The sequence below is a fragment of the Fringilla coelebs genome (assembly GCF_963513975.1).
Source record: "Fringilla coelebs genome assembly, chromosome: 13".
In the NCBI taxonomy this organism is placed as follows: Eukaryota; Metazoa; Chordata; class Aves; order Passeriformes; family Fringillidae; genus Fringilla; species Fringilla coelebs.
Window position 1 is genome coordinate 13,279,487 of NC_140039.1, and position 26,543 is coordinate 13,306,029.

The window sequence follows — 26,543 nt, forward strand, 5'->3', positions numbered from 1 at the left end:
CAAACGCGTATTGCTGTGCAAAAAAAAATTCATGATGGGTGTGAGCAGTATGTCTCATAAGCAAGAAATCTCATCTCTTGCAAAGGTAATCTTTTATTTAATGAAACATTTGCAAATAGCCCCAAATCAGTCACTTTGCCGTAAGGGAACCAAGCAGAGTGTATGTGCTGTCTTACCTTCACAGCCTACAGCAGTTGTGAGTTTTTGCACTGTGGAGCTGAATGCCCAGGTGAGCACTCGGGTGATGTGTAAGAAGAGCTCTGGGGACTCCATCTGAGTGGTTGTGTCTGCTCCCCACCCATGCCCCAGGCTAAGGACTCTGGGTTGGAACACATCATTTATCTGTGACAGAGGCTGGGCAGGAGGTGGAAAGTTATACTAGGACGTTGCCTTTTGGGGCATGCCATCCCAAATCTGTCTCTTTAGATATGTCCCTTATCAGCAGGAAGATCTCTGCTGAGGTTAAAGCTGTGACTTGTGAGATAGGCAAAGGAAATACCTTAACTCTACCCTGCAGTGCTGCTGTTTGGAGAGGCTGTTTCTTGCCTGCTCTGCCTGAGGTGCTAGGCACTTGGATGCCCAAGTCCCAAATCTGCTGGCATTCTTTTCACACCTGTGGAAATCACCATTAGTGCTGCTAAGAGTGGTGCTTGTTACCTTTCCAGCTTAAATCCTGAAATACTTGGAGCATGGTGTGGGTCACTCAAAGTCAAGAAGCTGAGCACAGAAGTGTTTGCATCTGACAATGCAGGTTTGATCTCTGGTGGATTCTCTTTGGCCACTGCAGGTTCAAAGTATCTTTTATGAAATGTTCAGGTGCAGAATTTGTAAGATTAAAACCTCCCAAACTGGGAAAAGACTTTCCTCACAGGCTGCCATGGAACAACATAAGAGTTGAAATTGATGTGTCACAGTTCCTGTTTCCTGCTCCTGCATTTCTAAGTCTTACATGTGCAGACAGCAGTAATAAATTAATAAAGAATAAAGCACTAGCATGTTCTAAAAGTGAGACTATGCATTGAAACCTGCAGTCATTAGTTAAGCCTCTCTTGGGCGCAGCTTGGGACTGTCAGCTTGAAACTGGTCAGCAGAAATTTGTTGAATCACACATGGAAGGAGAATCCCAGGGAGAATGAAATGGGATGTCAAAATGTTCCTGTAAGTTCTGTGGTTTTTGCAGAACTGTATGAAAGTGTAGCCAGGATCCTCTCCGTGAAATCCTTCACTTGAAAAAAAATTTTTTTTTTTTAACAGTTTTTAAACAGTGTCGCACAGCAAAGATGGATGGGGGAGCAGGCTGTTCTTGTAAGCAAAGTTTGTAGCTTTCTGTTGCTCTTCCAGTGTCAGAGTTTAGGCGTCATTCCTTTTTCTGAGTAATAGTGAAGCAGTCTGTTCCCATGAGAGTCACTGGGCTGAGGCAGTACTTGAAAGGAATTCTAAAATTTTCAGTTTCACATGAAGAGAAGGTTGTGAAGGAGGAAAAAAGTAGCTTTGACACATATTTAAAAAATTATGGAAACTTTTGCTGAAGTTGTTGAGAGATGGTTGTTACTGAAATGGTACATGATTTTAAAATGTAGAAATTTGTCTTAAACAATTGGACTTTCTATGAAATTCTGTTAGTACTGAAAAGACATCATTTAGCTTAGTTTAAAATCTCTGCAGTTACACTGATCATTGCTGATTTTTGGAGTCTGCCGCTTCTCTCCCAGGATATGTGTGTGGGTCCTTTGCTTTTACTGACCAGGAATGAAACGTGTGAAAGGCCAATCACTGAAATTTTTTTCAGGTGCTTTTTGCCCCCTGAAAGTTCAAGATGAAATGCTGGCAAGATGATGGGTCCCCACTCCTATTCTGCTTAGAGCTAGATACAGCCCTGGCTTTCATGTCTAGAAATACTGTATGTGACATCTCAGGAGCGGTATTTTGATTTTACTGATAAAAATATTAAGGCACAAAAAAGAACTTGCATAGGACATCTTATAAGCAGTGTGGAGGTACAACATATTTGGTTTGGGGGTGTTTTTGGCTTTTGGTCTAGAGGTGCAAATTGCAGTTTTAGGTGGCTCTCTCACCCACACCAGTCATCACCTCTGCCTACATGTCCATGTTCTGTAGTGTTGTGTTCCTTCTCTATGTATCTTCAGTTTCTTTCAGTAAAGCTGTCAGTGGTTTTAATACTGCTGGTTTTAATACTGAGTGCATTATGTAGTGGATACAGGTGAAAACATCTGTGTGAGTTGATGATGGGGAAGCATGGTAGTATGAGCCCGGTGTTTTCCCTGCCTGTTTTCACTAGCTTTGTAATGCTCCAAGGTAGTTTGGGTTATGCTGCTACTGATTTGTAGCCACAGGACTGATAAGCTATGTAAAGGGGCCTTCAGAGTACTTTGGCAAACTGTGTTTGGATATGTAGTGTGCACAAAATCTATCTGCATTACTCAGGAAGATAATTCCTGTCTGTGCTGTTTTCCTTCTGCGTTTAGATCATTCTCGTATCCAGCTCTTACCCAGCTGAGGTCTCAATAGTTCTCAGTTTTTCCATAATGACAAAATCAAATTAGCCCTATGAGTGGTGCATGTGAAATTCCTTTTGGTTAAAGCACATTGCCCTGAATATTTCCAGGCTGTTTTTTTGAGAATTCAACGTCTTGTGTTTGAAAGAGAAAGGAGAAAAGATGCAGATGAGGAAATGCTGTTGTTTAAGGTACAGGGAGGAACAAATAACTTGTTTCTAGAACATAATCTGTCCAGCTGTGACTTAGTCATCTTCAGTCTTATATAAAATGCATCCAGTCTAAATAGTTGAGCATCTCCCTCCTGAATGCAGCAAACCTTTTAGCTTATGTGAAGATGTGAAGCTGTAACAGGCGCAAGGCATCATCTTAGGAATACCTTCATACTTGGGAACCTGCAGCATCCATCATACTGTCAAGCCTCATTTACTCATGTGATGGGATTTTTTTTATTTTATTCTGTTCCACATTTCTTTCAAGCTTAAAGAGATTCCTTGCTGTTGGCAGAGAATACAGCACTAATAATTCCAGACAGGAGAGCAGAGAACGTAACGTGAGAACAGGGGTGACTCTTGAATCAGACTGAAGGTTTTGTTCATCTCTGACAGGGCCAAAAATTGATGTTTGAGGAAGAATGTAAGGTGAGAAGATCACAGGATCTTGGCTAATGTCTCTAATTTCAGTGTAGTAGTTCCTGCTGTTACATTACATGCAGCCCTGGTCTTAGTCACTTGGATTTCACATAGCTGTTCTTCAAGGAAAGGGGGATAACTTGACTATTATGAAATGCTTTTATATGGATAAATGTATTTCCACACAGGTTCTTTGTTTATATAATTATGGAGGTTTTGGCGGGGTGGGGGAGATTTTTCTTCGTGACATGCAGGAACTTGTAAGCTTTGTAGGAACTGGCATGTGTGAGTTGAGAGATATTCTGTGCTAGTTAAGGGATGATGGACAGCCTTGTTGAGGTAGTCAAGAAAACTGATGTTGTACAACAACAACAACACTGCTGAGTGTGTTGTTAAATAAATGTATTGATAAAGAGAGGTGTTGATAAATCTTATGACTGTGGACATGGAAGATGACATTTAAAATTCTGTCAATACATTTCCCATTAATAGAGATTACATGAAACTTGGGAAGCTGGCATCTTCAGTCACATATATATGCAGGGGAAGGTCTCCTTAGGAGGGGTACTTGGAGCTGTGCTTCACTTGGGTAGTTAGAAACATTCTTCAAAGGCTTCTGAGAAGGTGTTTGATGTAGTTATAGTTCTAAAAAAAAAGTTCTACAGTTTTTTTCATAAGAACTACAAGTACACTGTGCTCACTGTGAAGACTTAATGGCTTGGGTTGATGCTGCTTGGGGACCTCAAGGCTGCAGTGCATTGCATGATTTTTGTGGTAAATACATATACTGTTTTTCAGGCTGTGCTTGACAAACATGGCCTAGCTCTCATGTAAGCTGCAATGCCAAGTGTAAAAATGACTAGGTGAAATTTTCCATTCTTTGTTAGGTGGAAAGTCAGATCATCAGAAAGTTATTTTTGGCCTTAAAATACATAGTTATGCAAAGACTTAGTGGCCCTGGAGAAGAAATGAGCAATGCCCTGAGCAACTGATCCAAGTTGGCCCCTGCTTTGGGGGTAGGGAGACAGTGTTTCAGTGAGTTTAACTTTCAATGATCCCTTCAAATCTGAATTATTCAGTGGTTGAGTGCAAGACTGGGTGTAGGAGGTCTGGGGGGACATGCCTGTTTTAGGTGGAGGGGGCAAAATGTAGGAGGAAGAAGGCTATACTCTGATACTGGAAATGTTTGTGCTGAAGAAATTGCATTAATAGTGGAGACCTGAAATATCTGAGACTGGAACTTGGCAAGGACACACCTAGCTTTACAGATGTTTGTGAGATGAAATCAGATTTTTATTCACTGTTCTTTAGATTCTTTTTATCTGCATAGCATAAAATATTTGATGATTCTTGATCACTAGAGAGGTGCTAGTGGGTAATAAAGCATATTTAGGGATCTCTGAATTGTTTTGCCACATTACAACAAAAGATATGAATCCCTCCAGATGCAAGGTGGTACATTTGTTAGCAAAACAGCAGACCCACCTAAAAATTGTGAAACAGTGTTTTGGAAAGCAGTAGCTCAAAGGACTTTAAGGTCATTACAGCTTGTTGCCTCTGCATTGTACTTGGGCCATTATTTTATTTAAAAGGGTTAATGTGATTCCTGGACATATTGAAGAGGAGGGGGAAAAAAGTGGGGAAAGGAATGTGAAGCAAAATAAGTAATCTTATAAACACAGCAGTGTTGAGACTGATACTGGAATTGAATTTTGGTTTCCATGCTTCAAGAAGAATGCCAGTGTATTTGGAGACAATTCAAAGGACAGCTGCAGAAATGATCCAGGGACTGGAAAATAAGCCTCATGATGTGAGGTTTAAAGGAGCTCAACTTACTCAGCTTATTGAAAAGACAATTGAGAGAGGACTTGATCTTTCTGTAAAAGGACTTGTGAGATTTGCTGACAAAGACATAGCAATATCAACTGAGGTTGCACAAATTCAATTTTGAAGTACAGTTTCTTAGTGATGATAGTAATTAAACATCGGATTTGTTTACAGACAAGGGGAAAGGAGCAAACATTCATCTTAGTCTTTTGCGAAAGGCCCAACTTAGTTATTTTTGGAGAAAATACATTGCAATTTTTTTTAAAATTATGATAATATGCCTTTCCTGACACTGGAGTTTAAGAATCTTTGGAGATTTTGTGTCATGATCAGTTGGTGCAAGTTCAGGTACATAAACTTGCAGTGACAGCCAAGATAATGAAATTAAGATGAATTTAGAGGAGAAATAGTTAAGCTGGTGCTAGAATACTGCCTTGCATAACACACATGAGATGTGAAGGCAACTCTGAAATTTAATGCTTTGTGGTCTGCATCACTGGAACGCAGCTCTTTCCCATACTGTGTTTCTTCAGATGTTTAAGATATGGTTAAGGCTTTCTGAAAGCCCCTACAGAGAAGCCCTGATGTAACTGTGTACACTCACGGTATTCAGATGAGCATTCCTGCATTCCGGTTGGCCGCAGCAGAAGTCTGTAAATCTTTTTCATCCTTTTTTAGAAACAGTATGAAAAAAAATTGCACAATGGCAATATGAGTATAATTCTTCTGAGAGTAAGCACAAACTCTCCTGGTAGGTTTCATTCTTAAATGAATGTAGGATATTCTCTATCTCTCAAGTTAACTGGACTTGTTCAGAAAGTTTATTTGTGTTTGAAACAAATAATTGTAAGAAGTGGTGTTCTGATGGCACTTGTTTGCTGGTTTTCACGCTGTCCAAATGTGAGAGTACTTTAGCAATTCTACTTGTCCATCACATTGTAAATTCACCTGGGGAATTGAGTGACTCAGTTTGGTAATGGCTCCAGATCATGCTTCTACCTTTTATTTGCAGTTGTGCATTCCACCACTCCCTTGACGGCTGCCAAGTTTCTATATTTCCATAGATTACCTTGTTCCAGATGCCTTTGCAGACATGCAGAGCTCTTAAATTCCCTTCTGGTAGCTCTCAAAATCTGCTGCTTTGTGCAGGTGGAGCTCTCCCGGTTGGTTCTGCCTGAGTGCATGCTCGTCCTTGCCTGTGCAGAGGAGGACCTTGAGCTACCTGGGGTGCTCTTTTCTCCTGTGTGGCTGCATTCCTGCCTCTCCTCTCTTCCTCCTCCAGGTCCAGTCAGGGAGGAGCCCCATTGCTGTCACCTCTGCAGCTGTGCAGTAAGAAAATGCTTCTGTATTCTATGGAAGAAGAGGCAGCTGAACATTTTCTCAACATTTTCCATCAATTTGTCGCATAAATTGTGCAGTTTCTGAGGTGGGAAAGAAGTTGTCTGGCAGCTGGAAGTTTCCTTGCTTAGGGCTAGAGGGATAGCAAACTGCAGGAACGTGTTGGGGCACTACACAGCACAAAGCAAAGACCTCCAGCTTTGAGATCAAGTGCAGCAACCCCTGCTACTCACCTTGTCCAGACAGCCCTGTCTGCCTTAACCTGCAGGAGCAGCTTGCAGGAAAAAGTCACAGCTGCACACAAAAGAGGTTGCGAGGGCTCAGTTTAAGAGTAGGGAAATCTCCCTCTTCCTTGCCTTCCCTCTCAGATGTGTCACTGTCCCCCTCTCCACAGCATCACGAGGCTGATGGAGAGGCCCTGCTGGAGAAGGGCTGTCAGTCTGTTCAGCCTGAGCGACTTTTTGCATTTCAACCTCTTTGTTTCATCCTGTGGTTGTACATACATGTGCTTAGTTGCATTTATGATAATCATGAAAAATACCCTGAATGTATTACTCTGCTCGTAATTCAACATTCAAAAAAAGATGGAGGTAGCAGATAGCATTACAAGGATGTGTTACAGAACCACTCACTCAGCATCGCTTTCGTGTGAGCACTCTTGGCCAACTGTTTGATGTCAATGCTCCTGTGTTACCACCCACAAGCAGTTAAGGTAGTTGATGGTGTGCTCTTCTCAAAGGAAGAAATTACTAATTTATGTGCAAGTCATCAGAAACAAATCAGGTTTAAGTGATTTTTGTCTTTTTTCAGTCACTGGTTGCAGGTGTTTTACTGCTGATTTCTGGTCATCTGCATTTACTTTGAAAATGTGTTCAACTGGATTATCTTGCTTTTTATCTTGTTAATAAAAAAATGGGCTATTCAAAAAAGTGATCGTAGCTCTCAGTACTGTCTCACCAAGCTTTGCATTTCTTGCCAGCAGTTAGGAAGTAGGTATTTGGGAGTTTCCTGAATAAGCATTACACCTTTTTCTCTGTGATTGTAAGAGCAAGTCTGTGATTATATTGTTTTACGAAAAAACCAAACAACTTTTAAAAATTTATATTCCTTAAATCTAGTTGGGCCAATATATTGCTGGCTATTGTCTTATTCTGTAAGTCTGACTACTGGGTGAACATTCTCTCTATGTGGAGGATACAACATGCAGAGCTGGGGCATGCTGAGTCAGTAGTACCTGCATTTTGGGACCAGTGCATATCTTACCAGTGCCAAAATACCATATAATGTGAGATGCAACTCATTCAGAAAAGTGAAACACGATAGAGAACATCTCTTGGACATTGTTCAGCATCATTGAGTGGGTGGAAGCCCCAGAAGGGGAGCTAAGGGTTTTTGGCTGATGCTGCCTTTGGGCCTCATGAGTGCTCTCCACCACTGTCCTACTGACTCAGTCTGCTCTCTTAACAGGTTTTGGGCTGGGAAAAGCACATCTGCCAGAAATGTTTGAATTTGCTAGGGGTCCCAGAACCATCTTACATGACCATGAGTGCAACTGGGCAGGTCCTGGGCAAGTGCTACAGTTGGTGATGTTTCCTAGAAAGATGTCCCTGAGAAGGGGATGTGGTGGGACAGCGCGGTGGGCTGAGCCTTGAAACGTGTCTCAGCAGGCAATATTGCCAAAATCCTGTAAAATTCACTGGATTTTAATGCATAACAGTGATTATGCAGCTCAGTAATGGACCTGACTCTTGCCATGTGCAGCACGGGTTGCAGGTGTTTTTGTCACCTGGTTTCTCAGTGGAGGCCCATCGGACAGACTGGTGTTTGTGGAAAGCAGCTCAAGAGCATTACACAAGCTTGGAGTAACTTCCTTACAACGCGAGTGAGAAAATGTATTTGCATGATTTCAAGCCCAGGTGCAAGGCTGCAAAATTTGCCAGTCACAAACCACAGAGGCCCGGTTGGAGATGGAATGGCACTCGGTGATGGTTTGGGCAGAGGTGAAGGGTCAAAACGAGTCCTGTAATGGAAAGCAGGGCTGAACGTTCGCGTGGGAGCTGCGGCTCCATAATTGCCACACTGTGTGATGTTGCCATGGCTGCCTGGGCAGTCCCTGCGTGGTTTCCTGATGTGTGAGAGCAGGCCGAGGCTGCCGGCAAGCGCAGAGCTGCCCTACGTGTTTGGGGAGCTCAGGCGTGCGCTGGCAAGCCGCGGTGCTGGGAGGATCCCTGTGTGGGAGATTGGAGGCTTTGAGATCAGTCTCTTCCCCGTCTCTTCCCTCCCAACAGATCAGAGAACGGGCTGTGATTTTTGCAGGACTTTAAAGCACCTTTTTTTGTTTTGTTTTGTTTTTTACTTCTTTCTCTCCATTGCAAAGTTCTTCATTCTGCTTTAGCTGGGATCGTTCTAGGAGCGAGGCTGCAGTGTGAAATGGAGAATCCTGGGGGCACGAAGGAAGGCCTGGGGGGCTTGCTGGGCCTGGGGGACTCTGGCATGTTTTGATCCCAGAGCCTTTGGCTGCCTTGCCATCTGCATAGCCTGTGAATAGTTTTCTCTGGCACAGACCTTGTTCCTTAGTGTTGCATCATCTCTGGGAGAAAGGCCAGGTCCGGAGCCCCAGCACAAAGGCTTTCTGAAGCCGATGAAGCTTGTTCTGTGTGCGGAGCGTCTCTCTCCTTCCTGTCGTCCTTTCCATGAGATTCCTGAAGCGGCCTCCGTCCGACAGCCCCCTCGTCAACAGCTGCTTTTTCTCCGCCGCTTCCTGCACACCTGGCTGATGCAACGTCTGCCTTGGAAGCGCTGCCGGAGTCTCCTGTGAAGCTGGGTTGTTTGCCCCGGCGGGGAGTGGCCGGGCAGGCAGCCTTGTCACGTGGAGGCCCTAAATAGATGTATAAAGGACGTACAGCGAGACCTCGAGGCACAGGCCGAGAGTATTTAGTGGGATTATGCAGAAATCTTTTTTCCGATACTGGGACTGGAGGTTGCAGTCCTACTCCTGGCAACTTGTTAGTGGTTAGCCTTCCATTGGTTGTAAATTCGGGATACTGTTCTCTGCCAGTAAATCCTGCTGATTCCCCTTCTATATTCAGCGATTTCCTGTGACTCTGGACTGTCCGAATTCTCATGGGAACTGTAATTCTCTGGCTTTGGATTTGATCCTAGTTATTGCCCTTTATTGCTGAGTTTCCCTCTGACCTTGCATGTGGTACAGACTTTTCTCTCTGAAATACCTTCAAAACGCAATTTCAAGGTCTAAAGGTTTTTTTCTTTTTGTGGGGGGGTTGTCTGACAAACTTTTAAATTTAAGGTTTGTCTACTTGGGAAAGTTTAATAGTTGCATGGATGAAACCATTCATGTAAATACTATTGCATCTGCAAGCAACAAAATTTACAACAAAGAAGCACTTTGGTCTGCTAAGATTGAACCAGTGTTATTTACATTATTTAAATTAATCTTGAATCTTACTTAACCTGTAGTCGTTTTCTGGTGTAGGCAGGTCTCTTAAAACTTGAAAACATAGGGATATATGTGGACAAGGTGTGGTGGACTGAGCAGTGGTGTTTCCAATATTGCTGTTCCTAGTTATCAGCCCCATTGAAGAAATTTATTGCCCCTAGAACAGTGTCTAAATGGGAATATGTATTTTACCTGTTTCTGCTTTTAGTCCAGCCTTCTTGGCATCAACTGCAATCGATGAGACATGGCAGTGTTTCCTTCCTGCCACCTGTTTTGGCAAAGACTTAGAGGAGACGGTCGCAGCAGTAACATCAGCTGCCACAGCTGGATTCACTGGAGGTTGGTTGTCAAACTCTTAATCTCAGAGTATCTGTTCTGAACCTTTTTGTTTGCATTTTTGTGACATACAGGCATTTGACTGTTCTCCTTCACCTCATGGGAAAAGAGAGCAGCAACCTCACAGTATAGGTCCAGCATAGCAATTAGGATCTGTTCCCTGCATTGCAGAATAGTTTTGCCCCATGACTGTTACAAAATCAAAAGTTTGTGGAACTGGAAGAGAAAAGGGATATCTTTCCTCTTTCCATTCCATGTACTTCTGTCTTAATCTGTGGTGCCTTATGTGTAATCCTTTTTTTCTCTTGTATTACTATATATTTTCCAGAAAATAGTAGAGAACAGTATTTGCAAAAAAAAATGTAATAAATACAATAAAATATACTAAATTAAAAAATACAATTTTAAATGCTTCACTATTAGAAGAATTTGTCACCTTCACCAGCAACTTGGAATGCTGTGAGATAGAGCCACTGTAAAGTAATGTTTTTAGCATAGAAAGCGGTTCTTTTTGAGTCTGGGATTTTTCTGAACTTCTCCACTATTTCTGTTATTACTTTCATTTTATTTTGATGATTTCACATTTTCATAGTGTTGTGATGTTTTCCTGAAGACTTCCTCTGTTTATCACCTTTAAACTTATGTGGGCTTTATTATGATGTTCTTGGTTGTGATAGTCCTTTTTGCATTGCATTGTTGTCATTCCTTTAAAAGATTGTCTGTGTCACCTTCTCAGCACTCTCTGTGTGCAGACCATGCAGATGCTGCCAGGTCCCTTCTCATCAGTGTGGGGTGCAGGCAAAGTTCGCTGGCATGTGCCTGCCACCTCTATATAAACATACCTCAGAATAATTTGGTCTGCCATGAATCACTGCTACTCTGTAATTTGCTTCTGCTTTCTAATATGGCATTTTTATGGAATTGTCTTTATGAAGGACTCTTCAGCCAGTTTACAATCAATAGAAATTAAGCTTTACAGTAAGGTTCTGTGATGCAAATTGGATGTTTTAAGAAAGTCCAAACAAACCCTTGTCTGGCATCTTTACCTCTGGAGCGTATTGAACGGTCAAGGATGTGATTGAATTGTCCAGGAGAAGGTATTTCTGGAGGCAAAGTCTTACCTGCCCTTTTTTTTTAATCTCTTAATAGGTTTCTCTTCTATTTTTTATCATAGTATCTGAAATCTTTAATGATTTCAAAAGAAAAACAGGATTTTGTTTTGGTTTGCATAATATCTCGACTGCCGAAGCCACAGCAAAGTTTTGAGGTTATTCTTTTTGCTTTTCAAAGTAATTTCTGCGCTCTTGGGTCAGTTGCTAAGAGTACTTGACTATGCATTTTGTAATTTCTCTGCTTGGTTTAATTTCTATCAGTTGCTCTTTCATTATTTGTAGTCCCTTATGGTGTAGGTCACAGAGGAGTTTAACTAAAATTGATGTTTTCTTCATGAGATAAAATGATGGAATCGTGTGGATGGATATTGTGAAAATTGCCTTAAAATGGCTTAAATCTAGTTTAATTTTTTTATTAAATTTACTTACTTTCCATCTGTTTCCAAATTTTATCAAAATCAGTTTAATTTGCTTGTACCTCAATTTTAATAATGGCTTACATAGCCTTCACTGAACAACTTTATCATGCTGACGTTGGCTAAGTAGGTGTATTCATAAACATGTGCTGAGGTAGTGTGTAGTGCTTTCATAGAGCACTTCAAGAATAATGGGATTTCATATCTTGTAGGGAACAACTTGACTGATGCATAGGCCCATGGATACCAAAAGCATTTTAAATCACCCATATTCTAAAAGCAGTTGTCTTGCCATTCCCTGATCTTTGACTCCAGCTCTTGTGAGTTTGATGAGCAGGAACAGCTCTCACTGGGTTGTTGCTTTTTGACATTTTACAATTTTAAAATGCTGTTATTCTTGTTCTAAGAGCTTGTCAGTGTTTTTCCAACTTTTTCTAGATCCCAGAGAACAAAATGAACTCTGAACCAAATATGTACATACAAGCATTTCTTTTTGCATATAGTTTCATACCTATAAACCAGGGGACAGTTTTGAGAAAGGCCTAAGACAAATAAATCTTTAACCATTGCGGTATACTTGTCAGTAATTTGGTTATCATGGTATGCATAGCTAGTAATGAATTTCAGTGTTGCCTGTTACTTTGATCCTTTCTGTTGTAGACCAGGGCTGAATTCTCCCAGACCCTGTGGGATAGAATTGCTGTCTTGCTTTGTCAGTCCACTAGCAGATGATGTATGGATCTAATGATAATAGTGAATACTTACATCAATATTTCATTCTTTGAAACTGGCACAGTTGTTTCCTTGCTGCTTAGTGAACCCAGCTTGTTTTCAGAGCAGAGCTAAGCATTCGTATTGGTAGATTGAGGCACAATTCAAGTACTTTTAGCAATCTGTTTCACAGTCACTTGGAGCTAAATGATTTAAGGATTTATCTGCTCTGCCCCTGTGTCTGTGTAGATGTCCTTATAGAACAACATGTCTGAAATTCCAGGGAATTTGCTGCATTTTTTGACTTAACTTAAATACAGAAAACCTTGATCTGTTTCTGTTTGCTCTAAAGGTGCTTTCCCTTCTGTCAAGAATCTGACCTTGACATGAGGTTTGTGCATGTACAGGGAGTGCTTGATTGGACTCAGGTGCACTGTGCACATATTTGAGTGGCACTGGCTGATGAGAGGACTATTTCAGCATGGTAATGGAAGCTGTTCCTGTTTACATTAGATGTCCCATAGATTTAGATTATTCTGAAATTTCCAGGGGAAAAGATGAATGAAGAAGATCTAAGATGCTAACACTTGTTACACTGCTCCACATGCCAAGTGATTTGCTGCTGGTGCAGATGACAGTGTAAGTATGAACTCATCAGACCTTGCTGTTCTGTCCCAAATGAGGCTGGCTGAGAGGATGCCAAAGAAGGCTACATGGCAGAGCTGCTATTACCAGTTTTCCACCAGCTCTGGACTTGCCTGTGGTAGTATGAGGTGCAGGAGAAGAAAGTGCTTTGAATTTGATATGACTGGTAGTGGCGTGGGAGCTTAAAAAATGTGCAGCTCATTATACACAGAGCTCATCCTTTGTTAGTGACTTAGAGGCCCATTGCTGAGCATAGAGAAGATGATGGTGGTTATTGTTCAGACACTAGTAATTCTGAGTTGTCATAAGTCTGGAATCTGTTTCCAGTTTGGGACTTCAATTACTGGAGTTGTTGGGAAGTGTGGGGAGAGGTAAAGGAAGTGTTTGTCTGTCCTTTACTATCTGTGAACAAGAAGTGGTTGCCATAATTGCACAGAGAGGTGATTTCCCTGTTCTCCCTGCCTTGGCTCACATGTTGAAAAAGCTTTTGTCAGTTTGTCCACGATATGGTTGTACCAGTGTTACCTTTTTATCTTTCTTGGCCATGCATGAGACGCTGGATGCACAATGGTAAAGTATTTCAGGCTCTCTGTGGAGACCGACTCACAGATGTGCACTGACCCTGCAGAGGAACAGGATGAATCTCTGTCCTCCCCCTGCTTGGTAACTGCTTTGCCCTTGAATCTGTGACTGTGGGAGGGTGCAAGGGACACGTTCTGTCCCCCCTGACATTGTACAGCATCACCTGAGCAGCACCAAAGGCTGATGGAGTCTGAATTTAGGTAGCACATGCAATCTGTGAGGCTGTGCTGAGGGTTTTTTTCTCTGCAGGTGAATTTTTCATGATGCTCACAAATATTTTGTAGAGTCTGTCACCAGCTGTTGCACACCATGGGTGTCCAGAGGTGTCTGTATGACTGGGACATGAGTGAAGACAGGTACAACCACATCTTGAAGGAGGAAGCTCTGGTGAGCTCTTTGACTCACCATGCTTGATTGTCCCTGTTAGTACAGACCTTTAACACCACAAGTAATAAAGTGAGTTTCCAGCAGTAAATTTTCTGCATCTGCTTTATTTGTACATGGATGGCACTGGCTGTGGAAGTGAGCCAATGCAGTGCTGCAGCCATTGCATCCTAAACAGCGTTCTGAAAATTAAATTCACTGTTACACCAGCAGGTGTTGCTTAACTTTCACTTGGCCAGCTTAGATTTATTACAGTCCTTTCTGTCAATACAGGATGTTACCTGAAATGACTGAATAGCATGTATTCATAGTGTAGCCAAGGAAGCCACTCACAGTGGGTTGGTCCCTTGGCATGTGACCTGTGCTGAGGGAGAACTGGGGATCCCAGCTGGGGTGGCTGTGTGGGTGGATGCTCATCTGGGCTGTTCTGATGATGTTGGGGAAGACCAAGTATCTTTATACCGGTATGACTGGTTAAGGAGGCTGGTGTGTAGGTGCCAAGTGTGGGGGTAAAAATATCTTTAAGTGCTGCACTTTCAAAACCAGCTAAATATTATCTACCTGTTAGGCCATCAAAATTCCCATTTCCATTTGATTTCAAGAGGAATTGTGTTGTAAGGCAGACAGATTTGTGCTGTGTTCTGAAGGTCATTAGATTTGAATTAAGACTTTGAATTTAGTAAAACTTCTTCCAGTGGCATCAGAGACAATTGGGTGTGACTTCTGTTTTTTTTTCTCTTTCAGCTGTATTTTTGGGGTTAGAGTTAGGAAGGCCCTTGGGGATTGAATGTACAGGAAATTTGCCAGTTTGGTGGGTGAACATCTGGATCTCAACCCCAGAGTTTTCTGTCAGGCTGATGTTTTGCATGTTAGCAGGCCAAGTGTCATGAAGTCCAGACTGTAGTGTAGCCTGAAGGTGATGTGGTCTTGGGCAGCCCTTGAAGTTGGTCTCAGCAATTCGTTTTGAATTGTCACAGTTGAAAGTACACATAAAATAGCAGCACCAAACAGTAAAATCTGAACATGGGTGATAGTTGGGCAAGTATTGCTGGGTCAACATAAAAGTGAACTGGAATTTGCCTTGTTTAACCTTTTGGTTTGTCATTTCATGTTTCTCCATCTCCTTCCCAAAAATGGGAGTTCAGACCATATCAGTGCAGCAGCATTTGTACAGTACTGATAGAAAGAGGATTTCCTATGAGAAGTGGTGAGAACTTGTCCCAGTTACTCCTGGACTGCCCAGGTATCCTGTGACTCTCTAGTCCAGAAGCTGCACCTGAAATCCTCCAGTTCTGCTGAGTCACAGGCAGGCGGGAGGCTGGAATTCATCCTGAACTGTCAGGCTGCTGCCAGCTGGGTACAGTCAGTGGCAAAGGCATGAGATCAATAGAGGGAAAAACATCTAAACAAGTATTTAGAAAGATTACTGGGTGTGGGGAGAGGAAGAGTTTTCCATGTTCCTTAAAGGGAAGAATGCTTCAGACACTGAGAAACTTGTCGTATTGCTTTTAACCTTGTGCTAGAGTTTTATGTGACTCGGTTGAAGCAGGGATTGATGTCTGTAGCTTTTAGCTGTATTTTAGGAGCAGTTTGTCTCATCTTGTGGCAGTGTAGAAATCACAACTCTTGTCACAAGCACAAGAAAGGGTAAATAAGACAATTCTGGAAGGTCCTTTTTTTTTTTTTTTTTTTTTTTTTTTTTTTTTTTTTTTTTTTTTTTTTTTTTTTCCAGAAAACACACTCAAGGACACTGGGCTGTCTTGGGTTGGAACTGCTTGTGAGCTTAGTCCTGCCTGTTTCCTTTTTCATCTCCCACCACCCTGTGAGACCATTGCTTTGGGGCATAACAGGGAATTGCCATAGACCACTTAGAAATCTTTATGTGCTACTTCTGTAATTCACTGTATGCCTGTCATACTCTCTGAAAGATTTTCCATAGGGATGTATGCTGAAGAAGGAAAGTATTTCCTTGTGCCAAGAGAAGTGGCCTGCCTTTAAAGACAGGAAAAGGCAACATAGCACGTAGCATTTAAACTTTCTGACTCTCACTCTTCATTTGCCCTTATAGTGAGTGTGTGTTTTTGTCTTTCTGGGGGTTTTGTGTATTAAACAATGGCTGGACTGTGGTGTCCAAAGGCAGTTCCCTGTGAGAAATTCACTACCCACAGGAAAACTTGGCTCACGGCCTCTCTCTAGCCCAGGAGGGTTTGCTGGCAAAGCCCCGAGATGCCGGGGAGCATGTGACAGCGGGCTGGCTTGTCTGCGCTGCCGGAGCCAGGGAAAGGCAGTGGAAAGTATTCAAGGCTGCCCTTAAAGTTTAACGTGCAGAGAGGGTGGTTGTCACCATTTTTCTTTGGTTTTGGAGCTACCTTTGCTGCGTGCAGAAATGCAGCTTCTCCCTGTGTTGTGGGGGGTTCTCTCGAGCTGTGTAGAATAATAGCTCCTTTATGCTCATCCGTGTTACTGAGGCTATTTACATAACGAGGAGCTGATCCCATTTCACCTCCGGCCGCCATCCGACCCGAGGAAGTCCGCGTTTATCGGCGATTTCTCTCGCGGCCGTACAAAGCGCTGTGGTCAGCAGGGAAGGTGGAGCCCGGGCTTCCCCGGCACGGCCGGCGGCTGCGCCCGGGTGCCGCCGTGACTCACCCGGCTCCCCGCACACAGCCAATGGTTCCGCCGCATTCCCCGCGCCCAGACGTCTGACGTGGCTCTGCCGTGGGGAGGTGTCAGGGACAGTCGAGGCCCGCTGTGTCAGGGCTCACTGAGCCACCGGCGCAGAGTCCAGGATGGGCCTCGTGGCCCTGGGGAGCCATCGGTGCTGTGGGAACAGCTGCTCTGCCGCTCACACTCACCTGTGTGAGTGTGGCCTAGCAAATGCACGTACAAGCTGATCTCCAGGGAGAGGTCTCAGCTCGGTCCTGCCTGGCATTGTCTAGTTGTCCACAGAGATGGGATTTTGCCTGCAGCTTGTTTGGGGAAAGAGTTAGGAAATGCTGATGGAGGGCTGTGGGTGATAGGTGACAGCTGCTGCTTATATGCAGAAGGAGCTAATAGATTACTTATCTGATAATTAGTCCTAAGTTTACTTGGGGGAGGAGGGAACTGTCATTATCAGCTTTAAGGCAAAGCAGCTCATTGCATGTCAGTCCAACACTGTAAAAAACCCCCAACCTCCCCACCAAACTTCTGCCATCTACCTCTTCCCTGGCCCTACATATGAAAATGAAGTTAAAATGATGTGGCATGTCACTGATGGAAATCTATTTCTGCTTTTCTTTGCTGTGAAAGCCTTCTTTAGAGGCATACAGGGAGACCTCATCCCATAACAGAGATGCAATGCTTTGTTTCTACCCTGGTAGGTTTCCCCATGTCCGTGACGTGTTGGCCGAGGCTCTGCGGCTCCTCTCCGCCCTCGGAGCGGCCAGTCGCTGCCCTCTGGACTCCGTGATCCCCGACGGGCGTCATGAGCATTGCAATCCCTCTGGGAGTCACCACACCAGATACGTCCTACTCCGACATGGCTGCAGGATCGGAGTGAGTGTTACCCCACGGATGAGGAGAAAGGAGAACGGGAGGGTGCCAGAGGGCTGACCTGGAGTCGGGCTGAGGATTGGTCCCAGTGCTTTCTCCACTCGGGAGAAAGGGGCTGCTGGTCCACTGGCTGTGTGAGAGATGGGTATTAACAAATGCAGTGTTATGGAAATTGGTAAGTTTGATAGAGGATATGGGGAAAAGGAGAATTCCAACATATGAGGCACTCAACCACGGGTTTTTTATCAGCTTGGCTAGTAAATCTATACTCAAGTGCAGGCAGTCGTGCGTTTGCTGTACCCAGACTTGATGTTGGCATGTTACAAACCAGCTCCTTTTCCAACAGCTTGCAATGTGAGGGATCAGTGTGCTGAACCTTCCTCTCAGTAGAGCCTATTAGCTCAGACTTGGTACCAGTCTTGTGTGACTGATTTGTGGAGGCCTGTGGAGTTTGACAGAGATGTGAGACAGCATCAGCCTGGGTAGGCACCTTTATTTTGTTTCTGCCCCTGAGCAGACTCCACGGAGTGCACCTCAGAGAGCATCCTTTGGAGTCCCCACCACAGGACCATGTGCAGGGCTCTCACTGCAGCTGTATCTCTGAGGCCTGTTGGAGGGGACTTATATTTCTTTAAAAACACTCTGCTTCTGCAGAGTCAGGAGCATTTCAAAATCAGGAAATACTGCATTGTGATCTCTTCTTAAAACCCTTGTTAGAATGATGTCAGCTAGGATTAGAGTATGTTTTTGTCAGGGATGAGAGCAAGGGCTGAAGTTTATTTCTGTGTGCTTCTACCTCCTGCTTGCCTGCATCCTTCTTTGAAACACAGACTGTAGTATCTCTTTACAAAAATCTACAAATGACATTTTGGAGATAGGTTTCTCCCATGTATTATCTAGGGGTATCTACTGCGCAAATACCTGCATGTCAGCTGGATCAGTGTAGAACAGAAATTGCTCTAGCCTATTGATTTTGATCTGTAAGAGCAGTGGGCTAAGGTTTGAATCGCTGTTTTTCCCTTCCATCTCACCCTGATTCGACTATGCATAGAGTTTGACTACACAGTTTTACTCTCTGCAGGACTCCTAATGCTCTTTTTTGTCTGTCTTGGCACTGGCCCCATTCTAGCCATTCTTCTTTGTGATGCTTCATTCCATCCTAAAGCCCACATTTTTACATGTTGTTTTTAAACAGAGAATCAGAATCTAGTAAGTCGCTCATCTGCACTGGTTACATGATCCTTCACTTTTCAAGATCTATCATTTAGTATTGCTTGTCACCCTGCTTCTCCCACAGCAGCACTTTGAAGACTCAACATGCAGGAATTTTAAACTGTTTATGGCAGGAGGAAGAGTGCTAAATAGTTTGCTCATGTACTTTGCTTTCGAAGCTGAGCATGGTAGGGAGACGAGCCAGATGTGTCTGCGCATGTGTCCTTTGTATCATTTAAGTATCAAAAAGACTGACTGTAAACCTTCTGCAAAGCATTTTCTTTCTCCCTTGTAAGAAATCTGTAGGTCCGACTTGAGACTAGGCTGGAGTGCTTTGAAAAAAAGTGTTTGAAGATTTCTGAATTGGTTTCTCTTCCTGTTTTCTAAAAACTGGGAATGCCAAGACTTCGTTCTCCAGGCTTTGCCTCAATGCACTGTTACTGCTGAAGTGTCCTTCATGGGTCTGTTCAAAGTTAAGGCTCTCCTTCACTTTGCCTTTGAAACTCTTTGGTTTGATACATAAAGTCTGGGGTACCTGAGCTTTGTACCTCTTAAAAGGAATTGATTCCAAGATGTGCATCATGAAGGCAGTCGGAAGGTAAAAGGAAAACTAGCTGATCCTCTTTACAGGCTGAGCTTTAACATCTTCCCTGGCCTCTGACATAGAGAGGAGGTGAAAATGGTGTGGGGTGTTGCTGTTCATCTGAGGGTGACATGGAGGCTGCAGAGTAGTTTTGCTGTGTTAGTCTGACTGCATATTGGAAGGTGTGGAAGCTCCTTGGCATGCTGCTGCTGAGGAAGCATGGGCCCCAGCGTTGTTGCCCCTGGACACCGTTGCACCAACAATTCTGAAGTTTTATTGCTAATGCTTGCAGCAGCATTGCTGGTATTCCAGTCTGACTGTGGTTAGGAGTGTGGGTGACCTGGATAGAGGACATATCTGCTGTTTAGACTGTTTAGGCTCTTTTCCTTCTAATACTGAAATATTTCTGAAAGGGCTATTAAACCTGAATGGATTTGACACTGTACCAATCTGAAAGTCCTAAAGGATTGTTGCAAAGGCTGGATTATGTGGCAAGCTCTACATGGTACCTTTTATTAAGAAGTATATCCTTTGAGAGAAATCATCTGTATCTCCTGTTCCTGACAGTTTAGCTGGCTGTAGTCACATTGAAAACCAACTGAATTTATCATGTCGTGCACCTAAATCCTGAACTACAGAGGTGTTGTTTGTATAGGTGTAATGTCTTCTACTTTCTGCAGTTCTTTGTACAATAAATTATTGCTCCTTTATGTGGCAAAGACAGATCCACCTTACTCCAGAATAAGCCAGAAGCTCAGAGGTTGGTGCCTTGGAGAATAGATGAGGTTGAGTGGCAGGGTGGGGCAAACTTCTGTGCAGCAGAGATTTCAAGAGCTAATAGGAAGTCCAAAGGGCAAGGGGTTACTCTTCTTGGGTGCCTAAGCACTGCCCCACGTGTGATTGCTGGCCATTGTTTGATGGTGCCTGATTCATGCTGACTGTGTAGGACCCACTGAGAATCCTGTGAGATCTCACCAGAGCAGCAGAGGTCTGAGGTAAAGTTTTCCTTTTCTATATTTTTCTTCCCTGCTTGCTCAGCTCCATGCTGTAATTCTGGTGAAGATTCCATCTGCAGACAGGATTCAGTAATATTCTGCCTTACTCTGATACGGGCCCTACTTCTGATCTGTGCAGAGGTTATCCGACTTGTATCTTCTACTTGTAACAGAAGACAGCATGTTTCCTTGTTGCTGTTCTGTCTGTAGCCTCATTATCTAATATCCCCTGCATTGAATTGCGGCTGTCCCTTCACCGAGTAGGTTTTCTACAGCTTTCTGCTGAGGATATACCTTTGATTTTTAGCTGGTTTTTTTCACCACCCTGTGGTGGAAGAGTGCATTGTACCTTAGCAGCAAGATTTCCTGTTCTGCTCATTGCAGGCTGCTGTATAGAAAGGAGGTTGAATCTGATCTGTCTGTGGCCACTGTCTGTCCAGGACATGGATTTGTTGTCTCTTTGTAACAGAAATCTCCAGTTCCTGGTAGTTGCTGTCAGGATAGCTGCAGTTTTCATGCAGGCTTTATCACAGGATGTTGGACTCAGTATCAATTTGTATCTGAGGGAGAGAGAAACAAGCGCAGGTGCAGGAAAGCTGCTTAGCTGCAGTTGAAATAAGCTGTTGCAGAGATAAAATGGCAGTACTGTTCAGTGGCTTTGAGATTAGGCTAGCTGGGTTCAGATGCGAATGCTGAACTAGACCCAATTTCCTCAACAATAAGGAAACTGAGCTTCTTACATGCTAATTACCTTTTTAACTTCGCAGACTGAGACCTAGTTTAATGAGCTATATAGGGTGGCCCTTACTCAGTTCCTTCCCTCTGAAAGCAGGTTCATCCTGTACAGCTTCTGCACACATGATGCTTGGTGAAATGCATGGCACCACCTCGATTTCATGAAGTTTCTTCATTTTGAGCTCATGTGTTCAATAGAAAAGAGCAGTGAAATACTGGCACTAAAAAAAATGATGTTGTATTGATGGGTTTTACTTCTGGCCCTTTCTGCAGCCCAGAGTCTGTGGAAGCTAGTCCAGCTGTCAGTGAGAAGAATGTGTACTCCAGCCACGGCTATGGGGCCACCCAGAAACACAGCTATCGCGGGCTGCCTTACGCAGTGAGTACTCTCTCTGCAGTGAATCAGCTCTTTACTGTCTACTTTTACTCTTTTCTGCTTGTTCCATAGTTCTTTGCCTATTAAGCCTTAGGAATTTTGGCTTATTTCCTAGGGAAGACTTAGTTAGAGTTGAGTTCTGCCATACATTTTTCATTTCTGTGTTTATTGTTTGTGAAGTCTTACATACTCTACAGCAAACTTTATTAGTATTCTAGGTGATAGATTTTTAACTGAATGAAATAAATGAATGAAGTGTGAATATATATGAATATATAATATTTTCCTGGTGGTAATTTTATGCCCCATTTGGTTTATTGTGCACTATTTATACTTGTTTCAACTGTGCAGATTTTCACAGTGGTAACTTAAAAGAACAAGAATCAAGGATCAGTCAGGAGCATGGGAGTGGGAGCATGGCTTGAAGCTGTAGGATGAACAGGGTGTCACAGAATCGTTGAGGTTGGAAGGGGCCTCTTGAGATCACATAATCCAACTTCCCTGTTCAAGCTGACTCTGCCTGAGCAAGTTGCTCAAGACCATGAGCAGTTGAGTTTTGAATATCTCAACAGACAGAAACTCTACATCTCAGGGCAGCTGGTTCCACTGTTTAAACACTTATGTCATCTCAGATTATTAGCAGTACAACAGTTAATGTCGAAATAGCCTGGTTGTTTTCATAGGTTTTGAGTTTAATTCATTGGTGCTGAAGGAAATAATTTACATGTTTCAGAGCTATTACTGTACCTTCTTGATAGGTTGAGGAATTCAGGCTATTGTTTTACACCAGTTAAATATTAACTTGGGAACTGTGGATTTGGGACTTCAGTTTCTAGGCATCATATCTTCACATTAAAAGTAGTACTGCAAATACTCATTTTCAGGATCATAATTATGGAGCCCCTCCTCCTCCAACGCCGCCAGCCTCTCCTCCTGTCCAGACCATTATACCTCGTGCAGAACTGAATGGCCTGCACTCGCCTGATGAGGAGAACTCCGGGGATAGTGAGAGCTCCTCAGAAGGAGAATCAATTCCCACTTGGTGCCACTGCAGTGTCTCCCAAGATGGTTTCCTTCTCAAGTGTGAAAAGTGCAGGTAAGCTTTGGTGCAGTGCAGATCTGGGCTGCTCCTTGTCTTGACTGCTCATACTGAACGGTGTCACCTTTGGGCTGTGGGACAGACTTCCTTTTGCTAACTGGAGCGTTCTTTCCAGTGCTTTACCCAGTATTGACCCTCCTCCTTTGCGTTGTCAGCCTGACAAGTGTTGGTGGCACCAGGAGAGGAGATGAGGATGTTAAATCGATGTTCTTATCATCCTGGGCCCCACTGAGGGCACGCATCTTGTGACATCCTGTTGAATTTCAAGTGACTTTACTCCTACAAACCAGCTTCAATTGTGCATTCTCCTTTGGCAGAGGAATGAGCAGGGGGAAGGTGATCAGACTCCGCCACCGGAAGCAGGACAACGTGTCAGGTGAGTTTGAGGTTATAATTCTGATAACAGTGACTTGTATTTCTTCAAGACCTTTGTCTTTTGGATGCTGTAATCATCTAACTGTGATCAGTGCCAGCTAATGTTCTTTGCCTCCCAACTGCTGGGATTTTCTCCTCTCCTTACGCTTCACCTCAGTTAGCTCTGGGGAAAATCAGATTATCTTGTAAACAGAAAAGGAGAATTTTCATCAGTGCCACTCTGTGACATATCAGAAGTTTGGATCACCTGTTTCCCAGTTTGGGTGGGAAAACAGAGGTGGTATAATTCTCTCAGGGAATAGCTATGTAGGGGCAGCAAGCTGTCATGATGAAAACGGACATAAGGGTAAGCTGCGCTCTCAAGGATGAGAAGCTGTTGCTCATGAAGCACTTGTCTCTCTAGGCGGGGACAGCAGTGCCACTGAGAGCTGGGATGAAGAACTCTCTCCCTCCACAGTGCTGTACACGGCCACGCAGCACACACCGACCAGCATCACGCTGACCGTCAACCGCGTCCGCAGGAGCAAACCCAAGAAGAGGAAGAGGAGTACAGAAAAGGCTCGCGCTGCTCCAAAGGCCAAAAAGATCAAGGTATGTGGAGAGAGACAAGATTGCAGCAGTTCCTACCAAATGCTGTGCAGTGTTGTTAGGAACAGGTTGACAAGTGGGCAGTAGACAAGATATTTTTGTTCTGTCAAGAATTGCTCTTTCGGGTGTAATAATGGGACGCCTTGTATTTGTGACCTGCTCCAGTATATGGCTGTTGGTTTAAAAATTACCTTGCTGGAACTCCACCCTTATTTCCCAATGCTGTCCATTCATGCTCAGCGCTTGGACTCAATTACATATTTTTTCCTTTTGCTGTATTAGGATTTGGGGAAGTAGCTTTTGGAGTCTGGCTGTTTGTGGGAAAGGGTCAGTCTGTGAATAGAATGAAAAATGAAAGGAGCATGGTATTTTTTAGCAGGCTTTGTTGAGGAATTTGGGCTGCAGAGCAGCTTGGCACTGTTCTTCAGGGACAGAGATAGTGCCTGTGTGGAAAACTATGTAGGTAGTGATGAACATTTGTTGAGGGCTGACTTTACTGTCTTGTTTATGAGGATCTGGGGACTGAAATAATTTTGAATTGCTTATATTGGAATGCTAGTGTGTGAGCAGCTGGTTCTTTCCCATCATCTGCCAGCTTTACCATGATTTTCCTCAGGTTAGGTTTCCCTTGAAGTTCTTCTGGTAGGCACTGATTAAATAAAACGCTGGGGGCAGGAGCTATGTGCAGTCTAGAGGGGTTATTTGTGAACCACCTTAATTCTGTTGCTGGACCTTTCTTGTATCCAAGCAAGTGAAGTTAGTTGGGACAGTTTGGGTTTTGATCTTGACATTTTTACTAAGTGTGAGGCAGGCTTTTTTAGTTCAGAAATCCTGGCCATCAAGCTTTTCAGCAGTTTCCACTGGATTTGCATTGCAGAATCTCTTTTTGTTCAGGTCCATTGTTTCTTGTGTAGGTTTTCCTGTAATTCTTGCTGTCTTTTATTAAGGATTGGAGTATGATTTAGTGTAGTTCTGGGACCCTAATTCTTAGGAAATTTATAATGCTTTGTTTTTTCTCTCTTTCCTTGTCTGGGGGACAGGCTTTTCGAGAGGGCTCCCGAAAGTCTCTGAGGATGAAGGTGAGTAGAAATGACAACCCTCTGTGTTGGTGGTGGGGTTTTTTCCCCTTTATTTTTGTCCCTCTTTTGGTTTCCCTGGGAAATTTCTGATTGTGGGGCCAGCCTTGTAATAAACTCAAACCTTACAGTGCACCACAAGGAGGCCTATTCAAAAGGGTATCACAGGAATTGCCCCTTGAACCTTCCATTTGCTTCTGATAGCTTCCAGTCAGATAATGCAATCCAGTTCCGAGAGGTGATTGATTCATGGCACTTGGGAGTGGGGTGTTTGATGTAAGGGATGTAGAACTGGTTGTGGCTGCTCTTCTGTGAGGGCAGTTATTGTTTGATTGCATCAAAGCTATTTCAAGCTTGGACATCAAAGTAGTTCACAAGTTTAATATTGGGAGTCCCTAGTAGTGCTACCTTGTTTCTCTCCACATCATCTTACTAGGGATGGATGGGACAATATATTTATCTCTGACTTCCTGCAATAGTGGTAGGTGTGGCCATTGAATAGGAAGGTTATTTGACAAAAAAAGTAGACTTGAACTGTGAGCTGCATTTATTTCTAGGCACACAAGAGGTGCCTTAAGGTTTGCTCAGTTCTACCTGACCCCAGTCATGCCACTGGCAGTGGCTTCTAGCAGGTGGCTGGAGGAAAGAGGACAGTACTGTGGTGTCCCTATGCACCATCTCCGTAGTATGCAAGTGACTTGAGAGGGTAAAAATGCATGGCAACTCTTACTGTTTTTAATATATATGATTAAAATAATGATTGCTCTTCACTTGTCCTTGTTACCTCAGTGTCATATGTGTCTCAGTGCTTTATGAAGCCAGATGAGTTGCTGAGCTCTGGAGTATTTGTTGAACTACTTCAACTACTGCCAAGTAAAGAATGAAGCTTAAGTCTTTTTCTTTCTACCAGCTTCTGTTTTCCCCTCCTTTACAAGACAGTCTAAACGGATTACCTGATTTTGCCCTCTCTTCTTTACTCTGCTTAGGACTTGCAGTTTTAACCCTGTGGGTATTAGCTTATGCTCTACATTCAGTTTCTTGAAACTCTGGTGACCATTTAGCTGGAAGGTTCAGGACTATTTTTGGATCAGTCACTGCAAAGATTGAGATGCAGTCAGCATCACTGAGCATTGTGTTAGCCATGAGTGGGTTGACTGCAGGACAAGTCTACATGAGATTTATTTGCCTTTGTGTATTCTGTATCTTTGCTTTTTTAATGTAGTTAATTATTTTTCCAAAGTGGCTTAAATTTTTTTTCTGGCCATGTGTTAGCCTAATTTTATTTTATGTAGCAGTGCCAAGTACCAGCTTTTAAGAGGTCTTAGTTCTGCACAGAAATCTCAGTAGATTTCTGAGTGACACTGTTGTACAGTGTTCTGGAGGGTGCAGATGCTGAAAAATGTGTCCTCATAACCAACACTTACATAGCTTGGCACTGATTTGCCTTTTTTTGTAGCATATTTATGTGCTTGGAGCACTGTGGATTGGTTTTCCTGCTGTGTACTATCCATTCATTCTTTGCTGTTTGGTGCAGAATTCCCCTTCTGAAGCACATGCCTTGGATGAAAACACAGCTGAAGGGTGGGAGAATCGGATCCGCCTCTGGACGGACCAGTACGAGGAAGCCTTCACGAACCAGTACAGTGCTGATGTGCAGAACTTGCTGGAGCGTCACCTAAACTCTAATAAAGACTATGTGGGCAAAACTGCTATGCTGGACACAATCAACAAAACAGAGCTGGCCTGCAATAATACTGTTATTGGGTCCCAGATGCAGGTAAGAACAAGCAGGGCAGAGGTGGAGTAGGTCAGGGCATGGTGAGCAGTAGCTCAGACCAACAGGCATAGATTTGATACACAGTGAATCAGAAATTATGCCAGTACAGAGAGAGATTAACAAATATTTGCATTAGACCAAATCAGTGTTGCTAAGTTGGGGGTATTTTGCACATTTCTGTAATGTGGTTAACAGGTATTTTGCCATAAATACTTTGGTCACTGAACGGCCTGAGAC

General features: G+C 43.3%; 1 protein-coding gene across 4 annotated transcripts in view; it reads left to right on the forward strand.

The window, feature by feature from the left end:
- The window catches only part of SETD5 (SET domain containing 5), a 64,335-nt gene that overhangs the window by 8,590 nt on the left and 29,202 nt on the right, over positions 1 to 26,543 (forward strand). For 2 of the 4 annotated variants that reach the window (XM_084214642.1, XM_084214644.1), the window contains exons 2-8: positions 17,319 to 17,493; positions 21,289 to 21,394; positions 22,276 to 22,487; positions 22,808 to 22,866; positions 23,269 to 23,456; positions 24,494 to 24,532; positions 26,064 to 26,306. In XM_084214642.1, the coding sequence (XP_084070768.1) occupies positions 17,423 to 17,493; positions 21,289 to 21,394; positions 22,276 to 22,487; positions 22,808 to 22,866; positions 23,269 to 23,456; positions 24,494 to 24,532; positions 26,064 to 26,306 (918 nt within the window). In that variant the 5' untranslated portion in view covers positions 17,319 to 17,422. The remainder of the gene's footprint in view (positions 1 to 17,318; positions 17,494 to 21,288; positions 21,395 to 22,275; positions 22,488 to 22,807; positions 22,867 to 23,268; positions 23,457 to 24,493; positions 24,533 to 26,063; positions 26,307 to 26,543) is intronic. The other 2 variants (XM_084214643.1, XM_084214645.1) reach the window with 2 other exon arrangements.